Source organism: Lynx rufus, unplaced genomic scaffold (genome assembly GCF_022079265.1).
Source record: "Lynx rufus isolate CCGP_SWC_20201006 ecotype Redwood Valley unplaced genomic scaffold, mLynRuf1.p SCAF_7, whole genome shotgun sequence".
Lineage (NCBI taxonomy): Eukaryota > Metazoa > Chordata > Mammalia > Carnivora > Felidae > Lynx > Lynx rufus.
Genome location: NW_025814889.1, coordinates 34889117 through 34907976, shown reverse-complemented (window position 1 = coordinate 34907976; position 18860 = coordinate 34889117). Strand labels below are relative to the sequence as shown.

General features: G+C 44.8%; 2 protein-coding genes across 2 annotated transcripts in view; both read right to left on the bottom strand.

Moving 5' to 3' along the window:
- Positions 1–293: 293 nt before the first annotated feature.
- On the bottom strand, positions 294–18253 carry HDHD5 (haloacid dehalogenase like hydrolase domain containing 5). The gene is made up of 8 exons (XM_047065232.1): positions 18005–18253; positions 11853–12056; positions 10681–10793; positions 8775–8868; positions 7409–7442; positions 5040–5214; positions 1378–1566; positions 294–1188 (listed from the first exon to the last, which is right to left on the bottom strand). The coding sequence occupies exons 1-8, from the start codon at positions 18251–18253 to the stop codon at positions 855–857; spliced, it is 1392 nt and encodes a 463-aa protein (XP_046921188.1). The 3' UTR covers positions 294–854.
- The window catches only part of ADA2 (adenosine deaminase 2), a 57196-nt gene continuing 50339 nt past the window's right edge, over positions 12004–18860 (bottom strand). Inside the window, exon 12 of the transcript XR_006959725.1 lies at positions 12004–12056. The gene's annotated coding sequence lies outside the window, so the exon portion shown is untranslated. The remainder of the gene's footprint in view (positions 12057–18860) is intronic.

The window sequence follows — 18860 nt, the reverse complement described above, 5'->3', positions numbered from 1 at the left end:
GTGATTTGTTTTTTCTGAACAAACCATAAGCAAGATCTTTTTTTTCCGTATCAGAGAAGTTGCCAAGTACATACCAAAGCCTGGGCATAACTAATTCCTAGACAGACTCAGGCTTTGCAGGTCGGGGGTGGGTTGGTGGTGGGAGGGAGAACAGAGGTAGGAAAGCAGAGACATCAGCACCTTATGGGAGCAAAATGGCACCAATCTCTTTGCTTCAAGATCACCCACATTGCTCACCCACTACTCTTCCCCCACCGGACTTTCTAGTACCTTCCAAGAAGCACTTCACAATAGACAGCATAATGAATTTTTATTATGATTATTTCAATTAAAAAAAATAAGCCCAGAAGTCTTTGGGCAATAAGCTAAAATACAATAAAAAGCAGTATCTTAGTGTTAGCGACATACCTTGCTGGCATGCAGTGACGCAGTAGTAGTAGTAGTGCCTTCAATGCAGGCAAGGCTCTGTAGAAATTTCCATATTATTTCCTACCACTTCCCCTTTTTTCAGAAGTCCCTACTGAAATGAGAGATGAAACTGAGGCACAGAGGTAAAGGAACTAGCCTGAGGTCAGACTGCCAGGAGAATCAGACAGGAACTGAGCCCAGAAAATCCTGACTGTTCTACCCAAAATGCTACCCAGATACAATTCTGTGGCTATTGCCCAGCAGGAGAAGAAAAACAGTGTCTTCTTCTAAGTGATCAGTTAATAACACCCCGTGGGGTGGCAGAAAGTGTCACAGGAAGCAGCCCTGACTTGATGCCCAGCGATCTGGGCCAGAAGCTAGTCAACAGGACTCCCGTAATGTTCCAGGGCCCCTCCTGCCCCCTTGCCTCCAATGCACAGCACTCACTATAAAATCCAACCCTCCTTGTGGAAAACCAGCTGCACCGCCTCGTTCACATCATTCACGATGTGGGATGCCTCCATGAGCCCCGGGCTGAAGCTGAAGTCCCGGTGCCCGTGGAATGGAGCCTCCTCTGCACCCTGGACAGGCTGGGTAGGCTCTGGACCCTTGGGATTGTACACACCAGTGCACACCAGGATAGAGGCGCAGCTCTGCGTTGCTGAGGGTCGTTGCCTCCACAAGCCACCAGCCCCCTGCTTCTCTGCCCCATCATGCTTCACCATCTGCAGGTACTTGTGGAACAGGTTGGCACCGTAGACATCAGACATAGGATTATCACTGGCAGGGGTAGCCATACCAGAAAAGGAAAGAGAAAAAAAAAACCCAGTTCAGTGTTACAAGGTAAAGAGAGCGAAGGACAGCTGTGGAACTGGCGTGCATTTGATACAAGGAAACAAGGGAGTGATCAGGTATGGAGGAAGAGCAGGGGGAGTCTTGAAAGGGATGAGAAGCTGGAGCAGCACTTACCCAATAGCATAGAGTTTCCGAATGGGGGCCACCCAGCCCCGCCTCTCTGCCTGCTGCCTGATCAGGTCCTCTGCATACTGGTAAGTGAGGACGCTGGGTTTGCCCATCAGGCCTTCGTATCGCAGCTCTTTGCCCGTCATTTTTCGGTAAATGGTTTCCAGGCACAGCAAAAAGGTGCCATGGCCAAACCTGTCAGAGAAGAGAGCTCAGCAGTTCAGGCCTCCCCTCACAGGCCCTAAGCAGGACCCTATACCTTTCACTCCAGCACCCTGTTGGTGACAGGTAAGTGAACTTATTTCTAGTAAGAATGACATTACCTATTTTTATGACCTGCTGTTATCTACTAACATTTGTTGAGCACTAGAGATGGCATATCACACTTACCTCTCAGAATAACCCCATGAGAGAGCAGTCATTCTCCTCATTTACAGTGAGAAGACTGAGGCATAAAGATTAAGTAACTTGCCCAACATGGCAGAGCTAGGATTACAACCCAAGCAGTCAAGACTCCACAAACTGAAGTTTAAATTCAGCTTTAAATTTGTGGAGACTACTGGTTGCCATTCTCCCCTTCTTTCTCAGTGTCAATTTGCAGCTTACCATATTGTGACCCGATGTAAAAAGTACTCCCTTGCCTCCACTGCAGCGAGGTGAGCAGCCATGTGAATAAGCTACAGGCAGAGAGTCAATGAAATCAGAAGTGCTGGGCTAAACTATTAGCAAGTGTAAAATTGGGGAGTATAAAATTGTTCCATCCTTCCCCACCCCTTCCTGCTGCCTGGAATGCTGATATGGCGGCTGGAGTTCAGGCAGCCATTTTGGATTATGCTGTGAAGAGCCAAGGATTGCACAGCAGGAAGACAGAGGGAGCCTGTCCCAGATAGGTGGGACTTCCACACAAGCCCTGGACTGCTTACCGCATACTTCTTTAACATGAGAAAGAAAGAAACTTCTATCTTGTTTAAGACACTTTTGTTTTGGGTTTTCATCCCTGGCTGCTAAACCAAATCTTAACAGATACTGTCCAACATATTAAAGTTGTATTTCACAAATCAAAACCACATTGAGATACCACCTCACACCAGTCAGAGTGACTAAAATAACAACTCAGGAAACAACCGATGCTGGCAAGGATGTGGAGAAACAAGAACCCTCTTGCACTGTTGATGGGAATGCAAACTGGTGCAGCCACTAGGGAAAAGTGTGAAGGTTCCTCAAAAAATTAAAAATAGAATTCCCTACGACCTAACAATAGCACTACTAGGAATTTATCCAAAGGATACAGGAGTGCTGGTGCATAGGGGCACATGTTACCCCAATGTTTACAACAACACTTTCAACAATACCCAAAGTATGGAAACAGCCCAAAAGTCCATCAACGGATGAATAAAGAAGATGTGGTATATCCATACAATGGAATACTACTTGGCAATGAGAAAGAATGAAATTTTGCCATTTGCAACCACGTGGATGGAACTAGAGGGTATTATGCTAAGTGAAAGAAGTCAGTCAGAGAAAGACAGATATCATATATTTTCACTCATATGTGGAACTTGAGAAAGTTAACAGAACACCATGGGGGAAGGGAAAGGGAAAAAAAGTTACAGAGGGAGGCAAACCATAAGAGACTCTTAAATACAGAGAACAAACTGAGCGTTGATGGGGGCTGGGAAAATGGGTGATGGGCATTGAGGAAGGCACTTGTTGGGATGAGCACTGGGTGTTGTATGTAAGCAATGAACCATGGGAATCTACCCCCAAAGCCAAGAGCACACTGTACACTCTGTATGTTAGCTAACTTGACAATAAATTATATATTAAAAAAAAAAGAAAATTTAAAAATAATAATTAAAAAACAAATAAACTTGTATTTCAGTGTCACTTATTTATGTGACAAATTTTATTTTCAATTTTTAAATTACTGAATGAAAATTAATCTCGGGGTGCCTGGGTGGCTTAGTCGGTTAAGTGTCCGACTCTTGGTTTCAGCTCAGGTCATTATCTCACAGTTTACAAGTTCAAGCCCTGCGTCGGGCTCTGTACTGACAGTGCAGAACCTGCTTGGGATTCTCTCTCTCCCTCCCTCTCTGCCCCTCCCTTGCACACGCTCTCTTTCAATAAATAAATAAAAACACTTAACAAAAAAAAAGAAAGAAAATCAATCTCAAATTTAGTTTATAAACTGAAATTTGCCCCTGGCTATTCAGTTCCAGCCTACATAACCAAACCCCTCTCACCTAGTGTCAGCACACACTAACTATAGGAAGAATACTTCAGAAAAAATATCTAACCTCAGCATGCAGAAATATACGTTTTATAAAATATTTATTTATTTTGAGAGAGAAAGAGAAAGCACAAGTGGGGGCAGACAGAGAGAGACAGAAAGAGAATCCTAAGCAGGCTCCATGCTCAGCTCAGAGCCCCGATGCAGGGCTCGATCTCATATTGTGAGATCATGAACTGAGACAAAATCAAGAGTTGGATGCTTAACCGACTGAGCCACACAAGTGCCCCTGCAGAAATGTATCTTTTAAAGTAACAAGGGAACACTTGTAACACTCATCTCTTTGGAGTTAATGAGTGACATGACTTCAGTCGCATCAAGTGTTGGGCCTGCTGCCCTCTGTTGATGGATCACTCACAGAGTGCACTGGGAATCAGTAAGTAGCAGAGAAAGAAAACTCTAGACTTTGGGCCTGCAGATTAAGAGCAGCCATACAGTACACAATAGCCATAGCTTCCCTTCCAGGAAGGCCCTCAAGGGCTAGGAAAAGCGCTGCCTAGACCGTTCTTAGCCTCCAAAAAGGACACGCCAGATGAGGTTTAAACAGCTGAGGAGAGAACATGGGCCTGCTCAATATCAATGTGCCTTTGAGAAAGTCACTTACCCACTGGGTCTCAAGCTCTCTGGCCTACACAATCATCAGAATAATTATTGCATACCCTGCCCTACATCTTAAGGGCAGAAAGAAACAACAAAGAACTCGTGCTACAGGGACAATGCAAGGAGCAGCTGTACTGCTGGCCTCAGAAGTCATCCATCATTTGGACTCCAAAGGCAAACACAGCATGTTCTGGAGGAGCCCAGCTGGCTCAGTCGGTGGAGTGCACAACTCTTGGTCTAGGGGTCATGAGCTCAAGCCTCACGTTGGGGATAGCGATTACTTTAAAAAATAAAAAATCTTAAAAAAGGGGTACTTGGGTTGCTCAGTCGGTTCAGTATCCGACTTGATTTTGGCTCAGGTCATGATTTCACAGTTCGTGAGTTCAAGCCCCACATCAAGCTCTGGGCTCACAGTGCAGAGCCTGCTAGGGATTCTCTCTCCCTCTCTTTCTCTCCCTCTGAAAATAAAATATATAAACTTAAAAAAAATAAAAATCTTAAAAAAATTAACATGTTCTGTTAAGATTCTGGAGGGCAAAGATCATGTGTTAAAGATCATCTCAACATATCTTCAATGTTCTGTAAGCTATACTTTTCATTTAATAATTAGAAGTGACCCATTGAAAATCCTCCCAGAAGATTAAGTTTCTGTGACAAGTATGGGTTCTGCTCAGGCAGGGGTCTGACCGCCCAGATGGTAGGAAACTGTCAGCAGGACCACCCAGGCAACAGATGGCAGTGGCCACCACAGTCAAACCCAGAGACTCTGTGTCCTCACCTGGGCATCCTGGCTTCAGCCATCCAAAGGAGATCCATGTTGCTGGCCAGGACAGGAAGATGGGGATAGGGGGCTGTTGCCAGACCAGTCCCAGGGTTCCCATTGCTGAGAAGGACATCCATGATCAGCTGCAGGCTGGTCTCCCAGCGGATTGGCTCCCCAAGGAGGAGTACCCCTTTAAAGAGTAAAGGCATGGAGGTGAGGGTTGCAGGGCACTCTGCCTGCCCTCTGTGACTGGCAGGAGGAAGGCCCTTAGAAGGCCAGCTGATGCCAGCTGGCACCACCCAACCACAAGCTCTTCCTCCACAGTATACACCCCTGCAAGGGCACAGTTCCCAGAACCAGCCTTCAAAGAGCCACTCACCCATTCACCAAGGTGAACAAAGCCCAGGACCCAGGAAGGCACTTCCTAAGGGCTCCCACTTTCACTTGTATTCGCCAGTACTTCACAGAAGAGGTGAAAACAAAGAAAACCAGCAGCCAAGTCTCAAGCCTGCTTCCTCCGATGGACTAATGCTCTCCTGACCACCTCACTCACAAGTACCTGGCAAAGGGCTCATCTTCCTCAGCCACTTCTCTCTGAGCCCCAGAGGCCTGTAAACCTAACAGCTAGGACAGGGGGATCCAGAGTGACACAGACCTGCATTCCAAGTCCCTGTTAATTTTCCTTTGTGAATGTGGGCAAGTTATTTACCTTCTCTAAGCCTTGGCCTTCCCAAGTATGTAATAACAATACCTACTATTGTTTAGGATAAAAATGATGTAATAAAGCACTTAACCCACACTGGACACACAGCACTTAGCAAATGGTAGCTGCCAATATAAGCTACAAGGCCAGCGACTGAACAAAACCGGTGGTCTCAAGGGGGAAGTACTGCCCCCTAGGGAGGTGTTCTAGAAACTGGAGGGTGTATTTTATTTTTTATGTTTATTTATTATTTTTGAGAGAGAGAGAGAGAGAGAGCAAGCGAGTGGGGGAAGAGCAGAGAGAGAGGGAGACGCAGAACCCGAAGCAGGCTCCAGGCTCTGAGCTGTCAGCACAGAGCCCAACACGGGGCTCAAACCCACGAACTGTGACATCATGACCTGAGCAGAAGAAGTTGGTTTCTTAACTGACTAGGTCACCCAGACACCCCTGGAGGATGTATTTTAATTGTAATGATCATGGCAAGGGATCATGGGAGGGGGCCAAGAATGCTAGATGCTCAGGACACTCCTACTAAACAATCAAAAACTGGCCCCTATTAACATTTGAGTGTTCCATCTGACATTCACAAAGGTGAAAAACCTATTTATAATTAATTGAGCTTAAGCCCTAATTTAATTCTACATGTAAACATAAAGTATTTTTTGGTAGAGTTTTCATACACACTCATTTTCCAAAAATGCAACTATCATGTAAGTCAAGAAAAGACTGCACTTTATCTTTCCAAAACTTTACCAATAGCTGTTCCCTATTTTGGAAAATCACTTCACCAATGACAATGCTGCCCCTAATTTCTGAGTCACAAATAAAACACACCTATATCACACCTATCACACTTATATCAGGCTGCATGTGTAGCTGTAACATTCATGGTGATTCCATGTTTTGTATTATTATTTCACTACTTTATTATGTCTTCTTGAATAATCATTTACATGTTGAAGTACATATTACCTTACTAAAAAATGTTTGTTTTATCTCTCCCTCTTACAATTAGGGCTTTAGGGGCAGCTAGGTGGTTCAGTCAGTTAAGTGTCTGACTTTGGTTCAGGTCATGATCTCATGGTTCGTGGTCTCAAGCCACGCACTGGGCTCTGCACTGATGGTGCGGAGCCTGCTTGGGATTCTCTCTCTCTCCCTCTCTCTGCCCCTCCCCGACTCACGCACTCTCTCTCAAAATACATACATACATACATACATACATACATATATACATAAATAGGGCTTATGTTGAACTAGTTAATTTTTAATATACAGTATTATTCAGTATGTATTCAATTAATATACAGTATCAGTGAACTTCACTGCAGAGTAGTAAAGAGGACATTATGGTATTTTTGTTATACAAGGGAGAACTGGGTTTAATGGAGCTGTGAAACGCTGGTTTAGATAACCTCTGGGGGCCTTTCCATGCTAAGATTTTCTACACTTACAATTTTTCTGGAATACTAAGGCAAGTGACATGGGGAAGGAAAGATTAAAAACAAATGTCTCAGAGGTAGTAAGTGGCAGATCTGAGACTAGAACCCAGACGACCTGACATCCAACGCCCTTAGCAACCCTACCAGTCTGTAGGCACAGAGCGGCACTAGGACAGCCTGGAGGGCCAGAAGGAGAAGCACCCAGAGCCACGCCTATCCATCCCAGCAGAGGACCTCATTACCTTCAATGGCAGGGAAGTCGTTCCTTAGAAGGGGCTGCCAAGAGACAAAGAATAGGCCCATTAATGCCACAGTCGCAGTCCACTACCAGACAGCCACACAACCAGTTTCAAGGGGTAGCAGGAGGAAAGACACACTTTAGACAGATCAAAGACCACCCCCAGGCCTAGTCCAAGCCAAGGAGAAGCCAGATAGGACTGAGGAAGAAAATTTACAAAGAAAAGTAAAGAGAGAAAGAGCAGGGCTACCACAGAACAGTCTGAGGGAACCCACATATGAAAGTCTCCCAGAAGGAAGGGCTAGTCAGCTGTCCTTCTTCAGGACAGGAGGTAAGTTATAAGCCAAGCAAGAGTCTAGAATCAGGTAGCTCAAATGAAGGTAAGCCTATGGAGAAAAGGGAGGCCATCAGGGCATGATGGACCATTTCTCTCAACATGAGATGAGGAGGCAGGAGTCTTCAGTTTACCAATCTCCTGGAGTCCGTTCCTTTTCTAGACTATTAGTCCTGGCACTACTACTAACCAGCTATGTGACCTGGGGCAGGTCCCTTCCTCTGCACGGGGCTCAGTCTCTGAGCTGCTCTAAGATCTGTTCCAACTCTGACATTCGAGTTCTCCACATAATTTGCATGGTCCTAGAAGAAAGCTTTCAAAGGCAATGAAGTGCTCTATTCAATCAGAAAGTTCCAGAGAAAGGACTAAGGCTACATAAACAAAAGTTAAGCTTGTTTGTTTATAACTACATTTTTCCATATTTTGACAGTGGTTTGACTTAAACTGTAGGCCATATGACATAGAGTTCACATGAGGAAGGGGGGCCAAAGGCCATCAAGGGCGGGCAGTCATACTCTAAAAGATCAACGAGAGGCTCCGTAACCAGTGATCAGAAGAGATAACAAGTCAAACCAGTGGTTCAAATAAGAGCCAAACCCACAAGGAATATGGACATACTCAGAATTGCTGGTTACTTTTAAAAGCAAGCTATTTCTCATAAGGACAACTTTCCACAGCAAGCTTCAGTATAAAGTAGCAGCAATGATTAATTTCACAAAGGTTAATGATTCTCCCAAGCAACACTCAAAAAGCCAGTTGGTAAAATATAAAACTGCTCACTGGAAATGCTAAGGCTTTGAAAGGGATTCTCAGCTAATTACAAACGATGCAGAAAGGAAAGCCCTGAGGAGCCAGTTGCTCTTCTGGGCCATCCTTGTGTATCTGGGGAACAAAATCCTTGGCCAGATATGCCTCTCCAAGATGGATAAGATGAAGTTCTTAGTGGGAGGGGTTGCAAGGCTGGTAAGAAGAACCCATGTGGGGAATAAGAGGACAAAACTAAACACAAGACACCCAGGAGCATGCTCATTATTACCGTGGTCTTTGGCCGCCGCTGGAGATCCACCATGTCAAGCACAGGAAAGGCCATTCGCAGCTCATCCACAGTAACCACATTCTCAAAGCCCAGTCTACAGCAAGATTAGGAAAGAAAAGCTGGACACTTCTGGGAGATGCCTCTAAGGTGAGGGGAACCAACACAGTCCCAACCAAACTAGTCCACCCAATCCCCAGATAGGAGTAAACCAGTGAGAGCCCAGACACAGCCCCGCAAGGCCCATGGCAATCCTGGAGGACAAGCCATGACTGCACAGGCAGAGCATGTATGCACACCATCACTGAATGCATCGGTGGTCACTGGGAACACTCCGGTGCCAGGTCCTATGCTGGGCACTACCAGGGCACAGAAGCACACAAGAATCTCTGGCCTCAAGCTCACTACATGCCCAGGGCCCATTTAAACCAGCACTCTGTGAACAGTGCTGCCACATGTGTTGAGTTCAAAAGAGGAGACTCCTCAGCAGGCTGGTAGCTGGACAGAGTCTAGAGAAGTCAGACGTGAGCTAACTCTTCAGGAGAAGCCAGATTCAGACAGTTTGGGGAGGCCACGAAGAGTGGAATGCCAGTGTCAACCAACCTCACCTCTCCAAGACCTGCCTCCATTTTCTTGCCCTCAATTCCCACTTAAAATCTTAACTGGGCATGGTTTCAGATTACTTTCAAAATGAATATCTCAAAAATGCTTCCATTAGATCACCCTAACAGCAACAACACCTGCAATGACTCTCCTGCCCACATAAGTAAGTTCGCTGGCCTCTTGCCCTTATTTCTGAGGTTTCCTTTCCAAGACACCACTCTTCCTCTTCTCATTCCCCACCCTGTCCTAATCCAATCTCCTGCTTTGGGGATCCATGTCTTCCCTGCTCTCTTCAGCATCCTTACCTCCTTCCCCGCATGGAAAACCATAACCATCTCCCGTGGCACAGCCACATCCCTCCATGAAGCCACCAGTCATTCCCACTCCCAGATCCTCCCTTCCCAACACCTGTGACTCTCAGAACCTGTACTGCACTCCTTGGTCTTCAATCATGTATCATCTTAAACACTCCTGCATCCTTTCTGGGTGTGCTACTCCTACCTCCTCAAGCATGAACCTTTTGAGGAAGACACAGCCCCATGTGCTTCTCTTGGTCTCCCTGCCCCTGCAGAGCACACAGCACAGGGCTGGTACAGAGGAAGTGCTCAACACAGGTTCACAAAATGAGCAAATGAATAAGCTGCTTGAGTACAGGGACCAAGTCTTCTGCCTCTTGAGTGTACACACACCCAAAAGGTTCACTGTAGATATTAGTTGATAAGTTGATTGAGCACCCCAAAGAACAACGCTAGAGCAGTCGTTCCCAAACCTAATTAGTTTTCTCTTTTAACATACAGATTGCTGATTTTTAATCTCAGACCTAGTAAACCAAGAATCTATATATATATTTTTTTAAGTTTATTTATTTTTGAGAGATAGAAAGCATGAGCAGGGGAGGGGCAGAGAGAGAGAGGGAAGGGAGACACAGAATCCGAGAAGCAGGCTCCAGGCTCTGAGCTGTCAGCATACAGCCTGATGCGGGGCTTGAACCCATAAACTGTGAGATCATGACCTGAGCCAAAATCAGGCACTTAACCAAGTGAGCCACCCAAGTGCCCCCAAGAACCTGTATTTTAAGCTCCCCAGTAGATTCCAATTCAGTGGGCTGGCTTTTGGAAACTATCAGGAACCAGGACCGGCCATACCTGGGAGCCATCCTCCCTCCCTCCAGAGCCTACCACATATCCCATAAGCTCTGGCACCATGCAGTCAGAACATCTCACTATGGTCCCCCCTCAGCCATGGAAGGAAAACTCCAGTCCTGTCCTCTCCTCTTCAGCCAGAGCAAGAATCACCAAAAGGATACACTCGGGCATTTTCCACCAGGGGCCCCTGCCCAGACACCAGCATCCGCTTGTTGTGATATTGGGAGAAGAGCTTCATGGGGCTGTGAGAGAGAATGACTTGGTCTGGCTCCACCTGTACAGACAGCCAAAGACAGAGGTCAGCAGAGGTGACACAACAGTTGAAAATAATGGGGAGATAGGTGGCTTCTTTCACTTAGAAAGGAAAAAAATCTGTGCAGAAAAAAGGTGGGGGCAGCCTTTTCTGGCACCCGGACACTTCTAGACACTACCCAAACAGGTGTGAAAAGAACCTACTTTGGCTCTTGCCACAAAAAACAAACAAGCAGGAAATGCCATTAGTCGTGGGTTCTGACCACTCACCAAACCTGTTCTCAGTTCCTCCAACTGGAGACCACAGGGTTTATGTGCATGTTCTTTGTCATTGTCACAGAAATATGCCTCTGACTTTGACTTTCTGTTTTCAGTTCTACTTAAAGACTTAACTTTTTAACATTTATATAATACAAACTCCAACAATGCAGCCAATATTCACAATGTTTTTGGAACCCTCTCTGGAAGGCACAGAAGGGAACCAGTTGTACTCTTTTGCTCTGCAGTCACCCCCAAGCAATGTTGAACCCAGTCAATCAGCCACTTTATTTATTCTTTTGGTTCCAAAGGGCTGTTTCCAAAAACTAAATCCACCCTTAACAAAGAAGGATGTGTCAATGTTGATATACCAAGTGGAGCTCCAAATGGGCAAAAAGGGACTGCTTTTGGGGGACAGTGTTCATTCAGTTGTGTACAACTTATTTATGAGAAACAAGAGTGCCACCTGGTATACAGAGATTTAGGAAAATGTGACCCTTGCTTTCCAGGGGCTGACAATCCAAAACAGACAATCCTGGTGCCTAGAAAAGAAATTGACATAAAGACAGCAGACTGTAACTATCTAATCCATGGGCAGGATTTTTGTGCTCAACGCATAATGATATATAAAAAAATGCCCATGCTGATGAGGCTCTACTCATGAGTCTAAGCTTGAACTTCAAGTTATTTTCTAGTACTGACCCAACTGGCCATGCCCGAGGGCTATGCAACACTGCCCGAACCCAGGAAAGGCAGCTTAGAGTTGGAAGGGGGATGCCACCAGAACCACGTCTTTGGGCTTCCATGTCTCCACCTGCCTCACCTTGAACCCCAGCAGGGCTGACAGCTCCTGGGCTTTGCTCTGTTGTAAGATGTTCCCAGCATTCGTGACAAAGACCACGGGCACCCGCAGCTGCCCATGAGAGTTCACCAGCCTACGGAATGCTTCCAGAGCAGCAGGGATCACTCTGTGACCCCGCACCAGCACTCCATCGATGTCCAACAGGAACCCAAAAGTGGGCGCGCTCTGCACAGTGGAAAGAGAATCACCACAGCGTGAGTCAAGAGGCAAAGGGGAAGAAGGAAAAGACCCTTACAAAGTGGTGTGCCTCATTATCCCCAGGTCACCTAGAGGTTTGAATAGAAAATGAGGACATGGAGGACGCCTGGGTGGCTCAATCGGTTAAGCATCTGACTTCAGCTCAGGTCATAATCTTGTGGTTTGTGAGTTCGAGCCCTGCGTCGGGCTCTGTGCTGACAGCTCAGAGCCTGGAGCTGCTTCAGATTCTGTGTCTCACTCTCTCTGCCCCTTGCCTGTTCATGCTCTGTCTCTATCAAAAATAAATAAACATTAAAAAAAAAAAAGAAAAAGAAAAAGAAAATAAGGACATGGGATTTCTGATAAGGCAAATCCATCTATAAAAATGAATTAGTCCCTTGTCATGTATTTTTAAGGATATAAGTATTTGGTTAAAACTATCTTTACATAATTAATATAAAAGAATTTTTAAGTGGAAAATACAGAAATTCAAAAACATTCCAGCACTTTAACATAACCAATCTCATCTCTTTGTTTTCTCCCATCCAAGTACTAACCAGGCCTGACCCTGCTTAGCTTCTGATTTCAGATGAGATTGGGTGTGTTCAGGGTGGTATGACCATAGACTCTTCTTTTTCTATTCTTATGCTTATCACATAGCTACAACAACACTTTATATGTTCGATTTTACATCCTGTTCTTCTTGCTTGACATTCAAATATTTTTATCTGTTACAACAGCCTTCATAATCATCTTTTACTATTTTATTACAACACACACGAAGTTAAAAAAAAAATTCAATTGCTATAGATGATATAAAAAATTTCTCAAGTTTCTTGTCTCCTTCTTCCACTTAGTGTTGTTTCCTATCTTGTATGTTTCCAGGAACTTTTTATAAATCTATAGTAATAACTTCTTATCTGTTAACTAACACACAATGGCATTATATTTTATTTTATTTTCCTTCTGACCTTTTTTTTTAGATACCTTTTGGTATCTCTTATTTATCTTTCCATATCAATATACATAGTTCTATCTCCTAAACATCATTTCTAGCTACATAATTCTCAGTGAATACTCCACTAACATTATATTTCCCCCTATTTTGGATACTTACGTTTTCCTACATTTTTGCTACTATGAATAATGTTATAACGAACTTCTTCATGATTACTGGTTTTTCCTTAAGCTAGATTCATAAAAGTAGGAGTAATAAGTCAAGAGTGCAGGGGCACCTGGGTGGCCCAGTCAGTTAAGTGTCTGACTCTTGATTTCGGCTCAGGTCATGATCTCGCAGTCTGTGGGATCAAGCCCCACGCTGGGGCATGGAGCCTACTTGGGATCCTCTCTCTCTCTGCCTCTCCCCTGCTTGTGTTCTCTCTCTCAAAATAAATAAATACACTTAAAAAAAAAAAGTCAAGAATGCAAACATTTTGGGACTCCTGGGTGGCTCAGTCAATTGAGTGACTGACTTTGGCTCAGGTCATAATCTCACAGTTCATGAGTTCAAGCCCCCACATCAGGCTTCTTGTCAGTACAGAGCTTGCTTCAGATCCTCTGTCCCCATCTCTGTTCCCTCCCCCCTCTAAAAAATAAATAAACATTTAAAAATAAAATAAAATCATCTTAAAAAAAAAAAAGAGTACAAACATTTTAATGATGTGTAACCTATTGACAAACGTTTTCTAAAAACATGTATCAGGGCACCTGGATGGCTCAGTTGGTTAAGCGTCCAACTTCAACCCAGGTCATGATCTCTCACGGTTCATGAGTTTGAGCCCCACATTGGGCTCTGCACTGACAGCTTAGAGTCTGGAGCCTGCTTTGGATTCTCTGTCTCCTTCTCTCTCTCTGCCCCTCCCCTGCTTGTGTGCTCACTCACATGCGCTCTCTCATTCTCTCTCAAAAATAAATAAATACTAAAATAAAATAAAAATGGGGCACCTGGGTGGCTCAGTCGGTTCAGCATCAGCCTTCAGCTCATGTCATGATATCACACACAGTTCATGGGTTCAAGTCCCGCATCAGGCTCTCCTTGCTTCGGATCCTCTATGTCCCCCTCTCTCTGCCCCTCCCTTGCTCATTCTCTCTCTCTCTCTCTCTCTCTCTCTCAAAATAAATAAACAAACTTAGAGCTTAAAGTAAAAAAATAAAAACATGTGTCAACTTACACGGCCACTGGTAATGCACTTTATGCTTGCCGATAATAATTTTCATATGTATCAAAGAGTTTGTTAATTATCAAAGGTCCTGTTAATTTAAAAGTTTAAAAATAATGGTATCTCTCTCAATATGTATTTCTTGGAACTTATAAAGTTGAACATTGTCCTTTTTAAGTTTATTTTTTTTTAGTAATCTCTACACCTAACATGGGGCTACAACACACAACCCTGAGATAAAGAGTCACATGCTCCTCCTACTGAGCCAATCAGGCACTCTGAACGTTGTCCTTTTTTTTAAAAAAATCATTCTTTGGACGCCTGGCTGGCTCAGTTGGTGGAGCATGTGACTCTTGAGCTTCGGGTCCTGACTCCAAGCCCCACATTGAGGAAAGAGATTACTTAAATTAAAAAAAATTGTTTAGGGGGCGCCTGGGTGGCTCAGTCAGTTAAGTGTCCAACTCTCAATTTCGGCACAGGTCATGATCTCAAAGTCGTGGGATCAAGCCCTGCAGAGGGCTCTGCACTGACAGCGCGGAGCCTGCTTGGGATTCTCCCTCTCCCTCTCACTCTGCCCCTTCCTCCCTCTCTCTCTCTCTCAAAAATAAACATTAAAATAAAAGGATAGGATATTAAGTTATATTAAGGAATTACTAATGTTGTTAGGTATGACAGCATTGTAGTTATGTTTAAATGTCATTTTCTTAGACGTACACACAGAAGAATCTGAGGGTAAAGTGATAAGAAATCAGCAATTCATTTTAAAATCTTACAGCTGGAAAAAACAAAAAATAAAAAAATAAAAGCTTAACACTGGAAAAAAAGAGAGGGGAGGAACACAAACAAAGCAAGTGTGGCAAACTGTCATTAACTGCTAAATCTGGGAGATGGTTATATGGGTTCATATTATTGGTTTTGGATTTTTGAAAACTTACATAGTTAAAAAAAAATAAAATGTCTCATTTGTGCTGATGGCTACAAAATTTAACCATACATAGTTTTAATGCCCATATCCTAAGTAGCCACAAAAGTTGCTCTCTTAGAAATAAGAATCCACAGACCCTGCTACCGAAAACCTTTTTCAGGACAATTTAGCAATGTCTTTAAGGCTCCCTCATCTCTAACTATATAAATGAGTAATCATACACCTCCAACCCTTAGATGAATGTATACAGAGAAACCAAGCACTCAGTAACAAGAAAGTGAAGGTACAATTGTAACAAATGTGCCACATTAACACCCAGATATTAGTAACACAGGAAACTGGGGGAAGGGGGAATATATATAGGATTCCTGTACAGTTTCTGTTCAATTTTTCTGTAAACCTAAAACTTTTCTAAAAAATAAAGTTTATTAAGTTCTTTAAACCAAGTTATCTATATAGAAAGAGACCTTCTCCTTTCTTTTTTTTTTTTCATTTTTCTTTTCATTCTCTTCTGTATCTGTGTTCTGATTTTTCTTCTGCTATCACTTGTTTTGTTATCTTTTGTTTTTAACTAGTCCTGGGTATTAGGCCAAATCCTAAAGTTCTTATCTGTGGCACTGATAAAATGTATGGTTTAGGTTTGGGTTTTATTTATTTATTTTTTTTTAATTTTTTTTTTTTTCAACGTTTATTTATTTTTGGGACAGAGAGACAGAGCATGAACGGGGGAGGGGCAGAGAGAGAGGGAGACACAGAATCGGAAACAGGCTCCAGGCTCCGAGCCATCAGCCCAGAGCCCGACGCGGGGCTCGAACTCACGGACCGTGAGATCGTGACCTGGCTGAAGTCGGACGCTTAACCGACTGCGCCACCCAGGCGCCCCTGGGTTTTATTTTTAATGTTTATTTTTGAGAGAGAGACAGACAGACAGACAGACAGACAGAGAAAGGGGAGGGGCATGGAATCCTGAATCTGAGCTGTCAGAGTCTGACGCAGGACTCAAACTCACCGGCCGCAAGATCATGACCTAAGCCGAAGTCAAGACACTTAACCAACTGAGCTACCCAGGTGCCCCAAAATGTGTGGTTTTAAGATTAGTTTGAAGTGAAGGGACTATTAAGATGTTCCTTTGTATTTTTGCTTCTAACCTGGAATTGGTTTGGTATGTTTTCAACAACAGCATTAGAACTGTCTACTTTACTGTCTACTCCAATCACTTCCACATTTAAGAGAACTTACTATCTGCCAGTCATTGTGCAAAGTACCCTACATATATCAGAGAAAATACCCTACAGATATTCTTACAAAAACACTGCATGGTAAGTAATATCCTCAATACATAGATGGAGAAATTGAACCTTAGGAAGCTAAGTAATTTGCCTTAAGTCATTTAGTAAACAGTACAGGCAGGATTCAATTCTAAAGCTAGTTCTCTGAAATGCTGACGCTACATGCCTTTCTTCCCTTTTTCTACTCTATCAGAAAGTCACTTGGAAATATCACCTGCAAAGACGCTAGAGTCAATACAATCGTTATAAGACAAAAAGTCCTTTTACCAAAATAGTCTCATTCCATGCTTCCAGCATGGCCACTTTTAGCTCTGTGGCACTAGTCAAGTCACTTAACTTCTTTGACTCTTAGCTGCTCCATATGCAAAAATGGAACAGTGATAACATAGCTGTTAGGAGCTAGGACTCTGGCACCATACTGCCCTGGATTCCGGATTCTACCACTTACCAGCTGTACACCCTTGGGAAAGTTGCTTAACCTCTCTGTGCTTCAGTCCCTCCATCTGTAAAATGGAATAACAGTACTTACCTCATAGAGTTGTCATAAAAATTGTATATATTAGTAATTGTGAAGTGTGTGGCACAAAGTGCTGTTTTTAAAAATAAGTATTTAAAATTATCAAAGGGTTACCGTGAAAGCGCTACATAAATGTATAATATTATCATCATTACACACAGAAACTGTGATTTTAGAAAACGAAGTGATCCTCTTTTAAAAAAAAAAAAAAAAAAAAAAGGCCCAGGGGGAAGTGAGGGTGACAGATCTGACTACCTGCCTTATTAGGGTCCTGGCACAGTTGTCTACCAGCTGTTTGACCTTACAAAGGAAAGTACTTAAAAACTTGACTCCAAGCTTCAGCTTCCTTACTACGGGGTTATATCTGCCTCCAAAGTTGTGGAATTATCACTTAAGCACGGGGACAAATTGGGGACCCTGCACCAGTGCTCTTCCTCTAGCCCCTCAGAGCTTCCCCTACATTCTGCACGTAACAGAGGCTCATTATAAGCACGGCCCACAAGCGAATGGAACCAAAGTAAAAAAGTCGCACAAAACCCACATTTATCTCTAGGCTGTCCGTTTATATAGGCGCGGATCCCAGAGGGGAGTCTATCGCGAGTCCCCAAATCTCTTTCAAATGTAGCTGAAATATCAAAACCGAAAGATTCTCATCCTGAAAAATCACAGAGGAAATGCAAGAATCACACTCTGACCAGGAAAACAGAAACAGAAATTGCGGAGTAACTTTGGAGACGAAAGCAGCGAACGGCCAAGAAACAATCCTGGTGCGCGTTTTGGGTTTGTTTTGTTCATTCTCTAGCTGGAGTAACTTTTCTTTCAGGCCGAAGGCACGGCAAATCCCCAGACTGAGGGGGAGGCGGGACGCGCCAGGGACACTCGTGCTCTGGGAAAGAACGAAGCGCACCGAGGTCAGTGGCCTAGTAAAAGCCATTTCCCAGGAGGCCGGGGATGCCGGAGTGGCCCGGCCCCTCCCTCCCTCCCGGCGGCTCCGGCCCCATCCCCAGCCCTGAGGACCTGCTCGGTGGGAACCTGGACTTTCTCACCTGTGCGGAGTCCGCGGCGTAACCTCTTCTGGGGCAGCGGCCCCGGAGCCCCGCCGCCGCGCGCGCCGCCCCCCACCAGAGCCCCGGCACCGCACCGACCGCCACCAGGCTGCGGAGCACAGCCATCCGGCCGCCCGTCGCGCGCACGTGCAGACAGTCGCCACGGCCCGCGGCCGTCCCCGCCCACGTCCCCGCTGCGCAGCCAATCAGCGGCCGGGGAGCTCTCGGGCCGATCGGTGCCCGAGACATCTCGGGAGTTGTAGTCTCGTGTCCGTGTCTGGAAGCCCGGTGAGGCGCGAGCCAGTTGGGGCTAGGGGTGTGACTGAGTTCTGAGTAAAGCTGGGCACGGGGTTGAGCACGAGCGGGGCGGGGCAGGCCAGGGGCAGCGGCAGGAACAGGGGCCGGGACTCAACCAGGTGCAGAAAGTTCTTGCCCGGCGGGCCGTGGTGGGGGTTCTGTTGGAGCGAAGAGGCGCAGGCCAAGTCTGGCCCTTAGTAGACGGACACTTGGGGTGACAGGCCAGTATGCACGACCTATGTACCTGCGGACTTCCTGTAACATGCGTTTCAGACTGAAGTCCCAGCTCCCTCAACCTTCGGTGACTTTATGAGAGAAAAGAAACTGTGTGGAGGGAATCCTTATTTGCAAGGGGGAGGGAGAGGCAAAGTTTTCTTTTGATGTTCAAGTTCCCTAAACACCAATCAAGAAATTCTTGTAGGATACCAATTATTCATTCTTGTAGTCTTTCAGTAAATATTCTCTATGGTCCTCCTTCCTGCCCGGCTGTGTGCTAATTCCTGGGGAGACTATATGCATAAATAATCCTGCAAACTTACACTTTGTAGGGAGGTTGAAT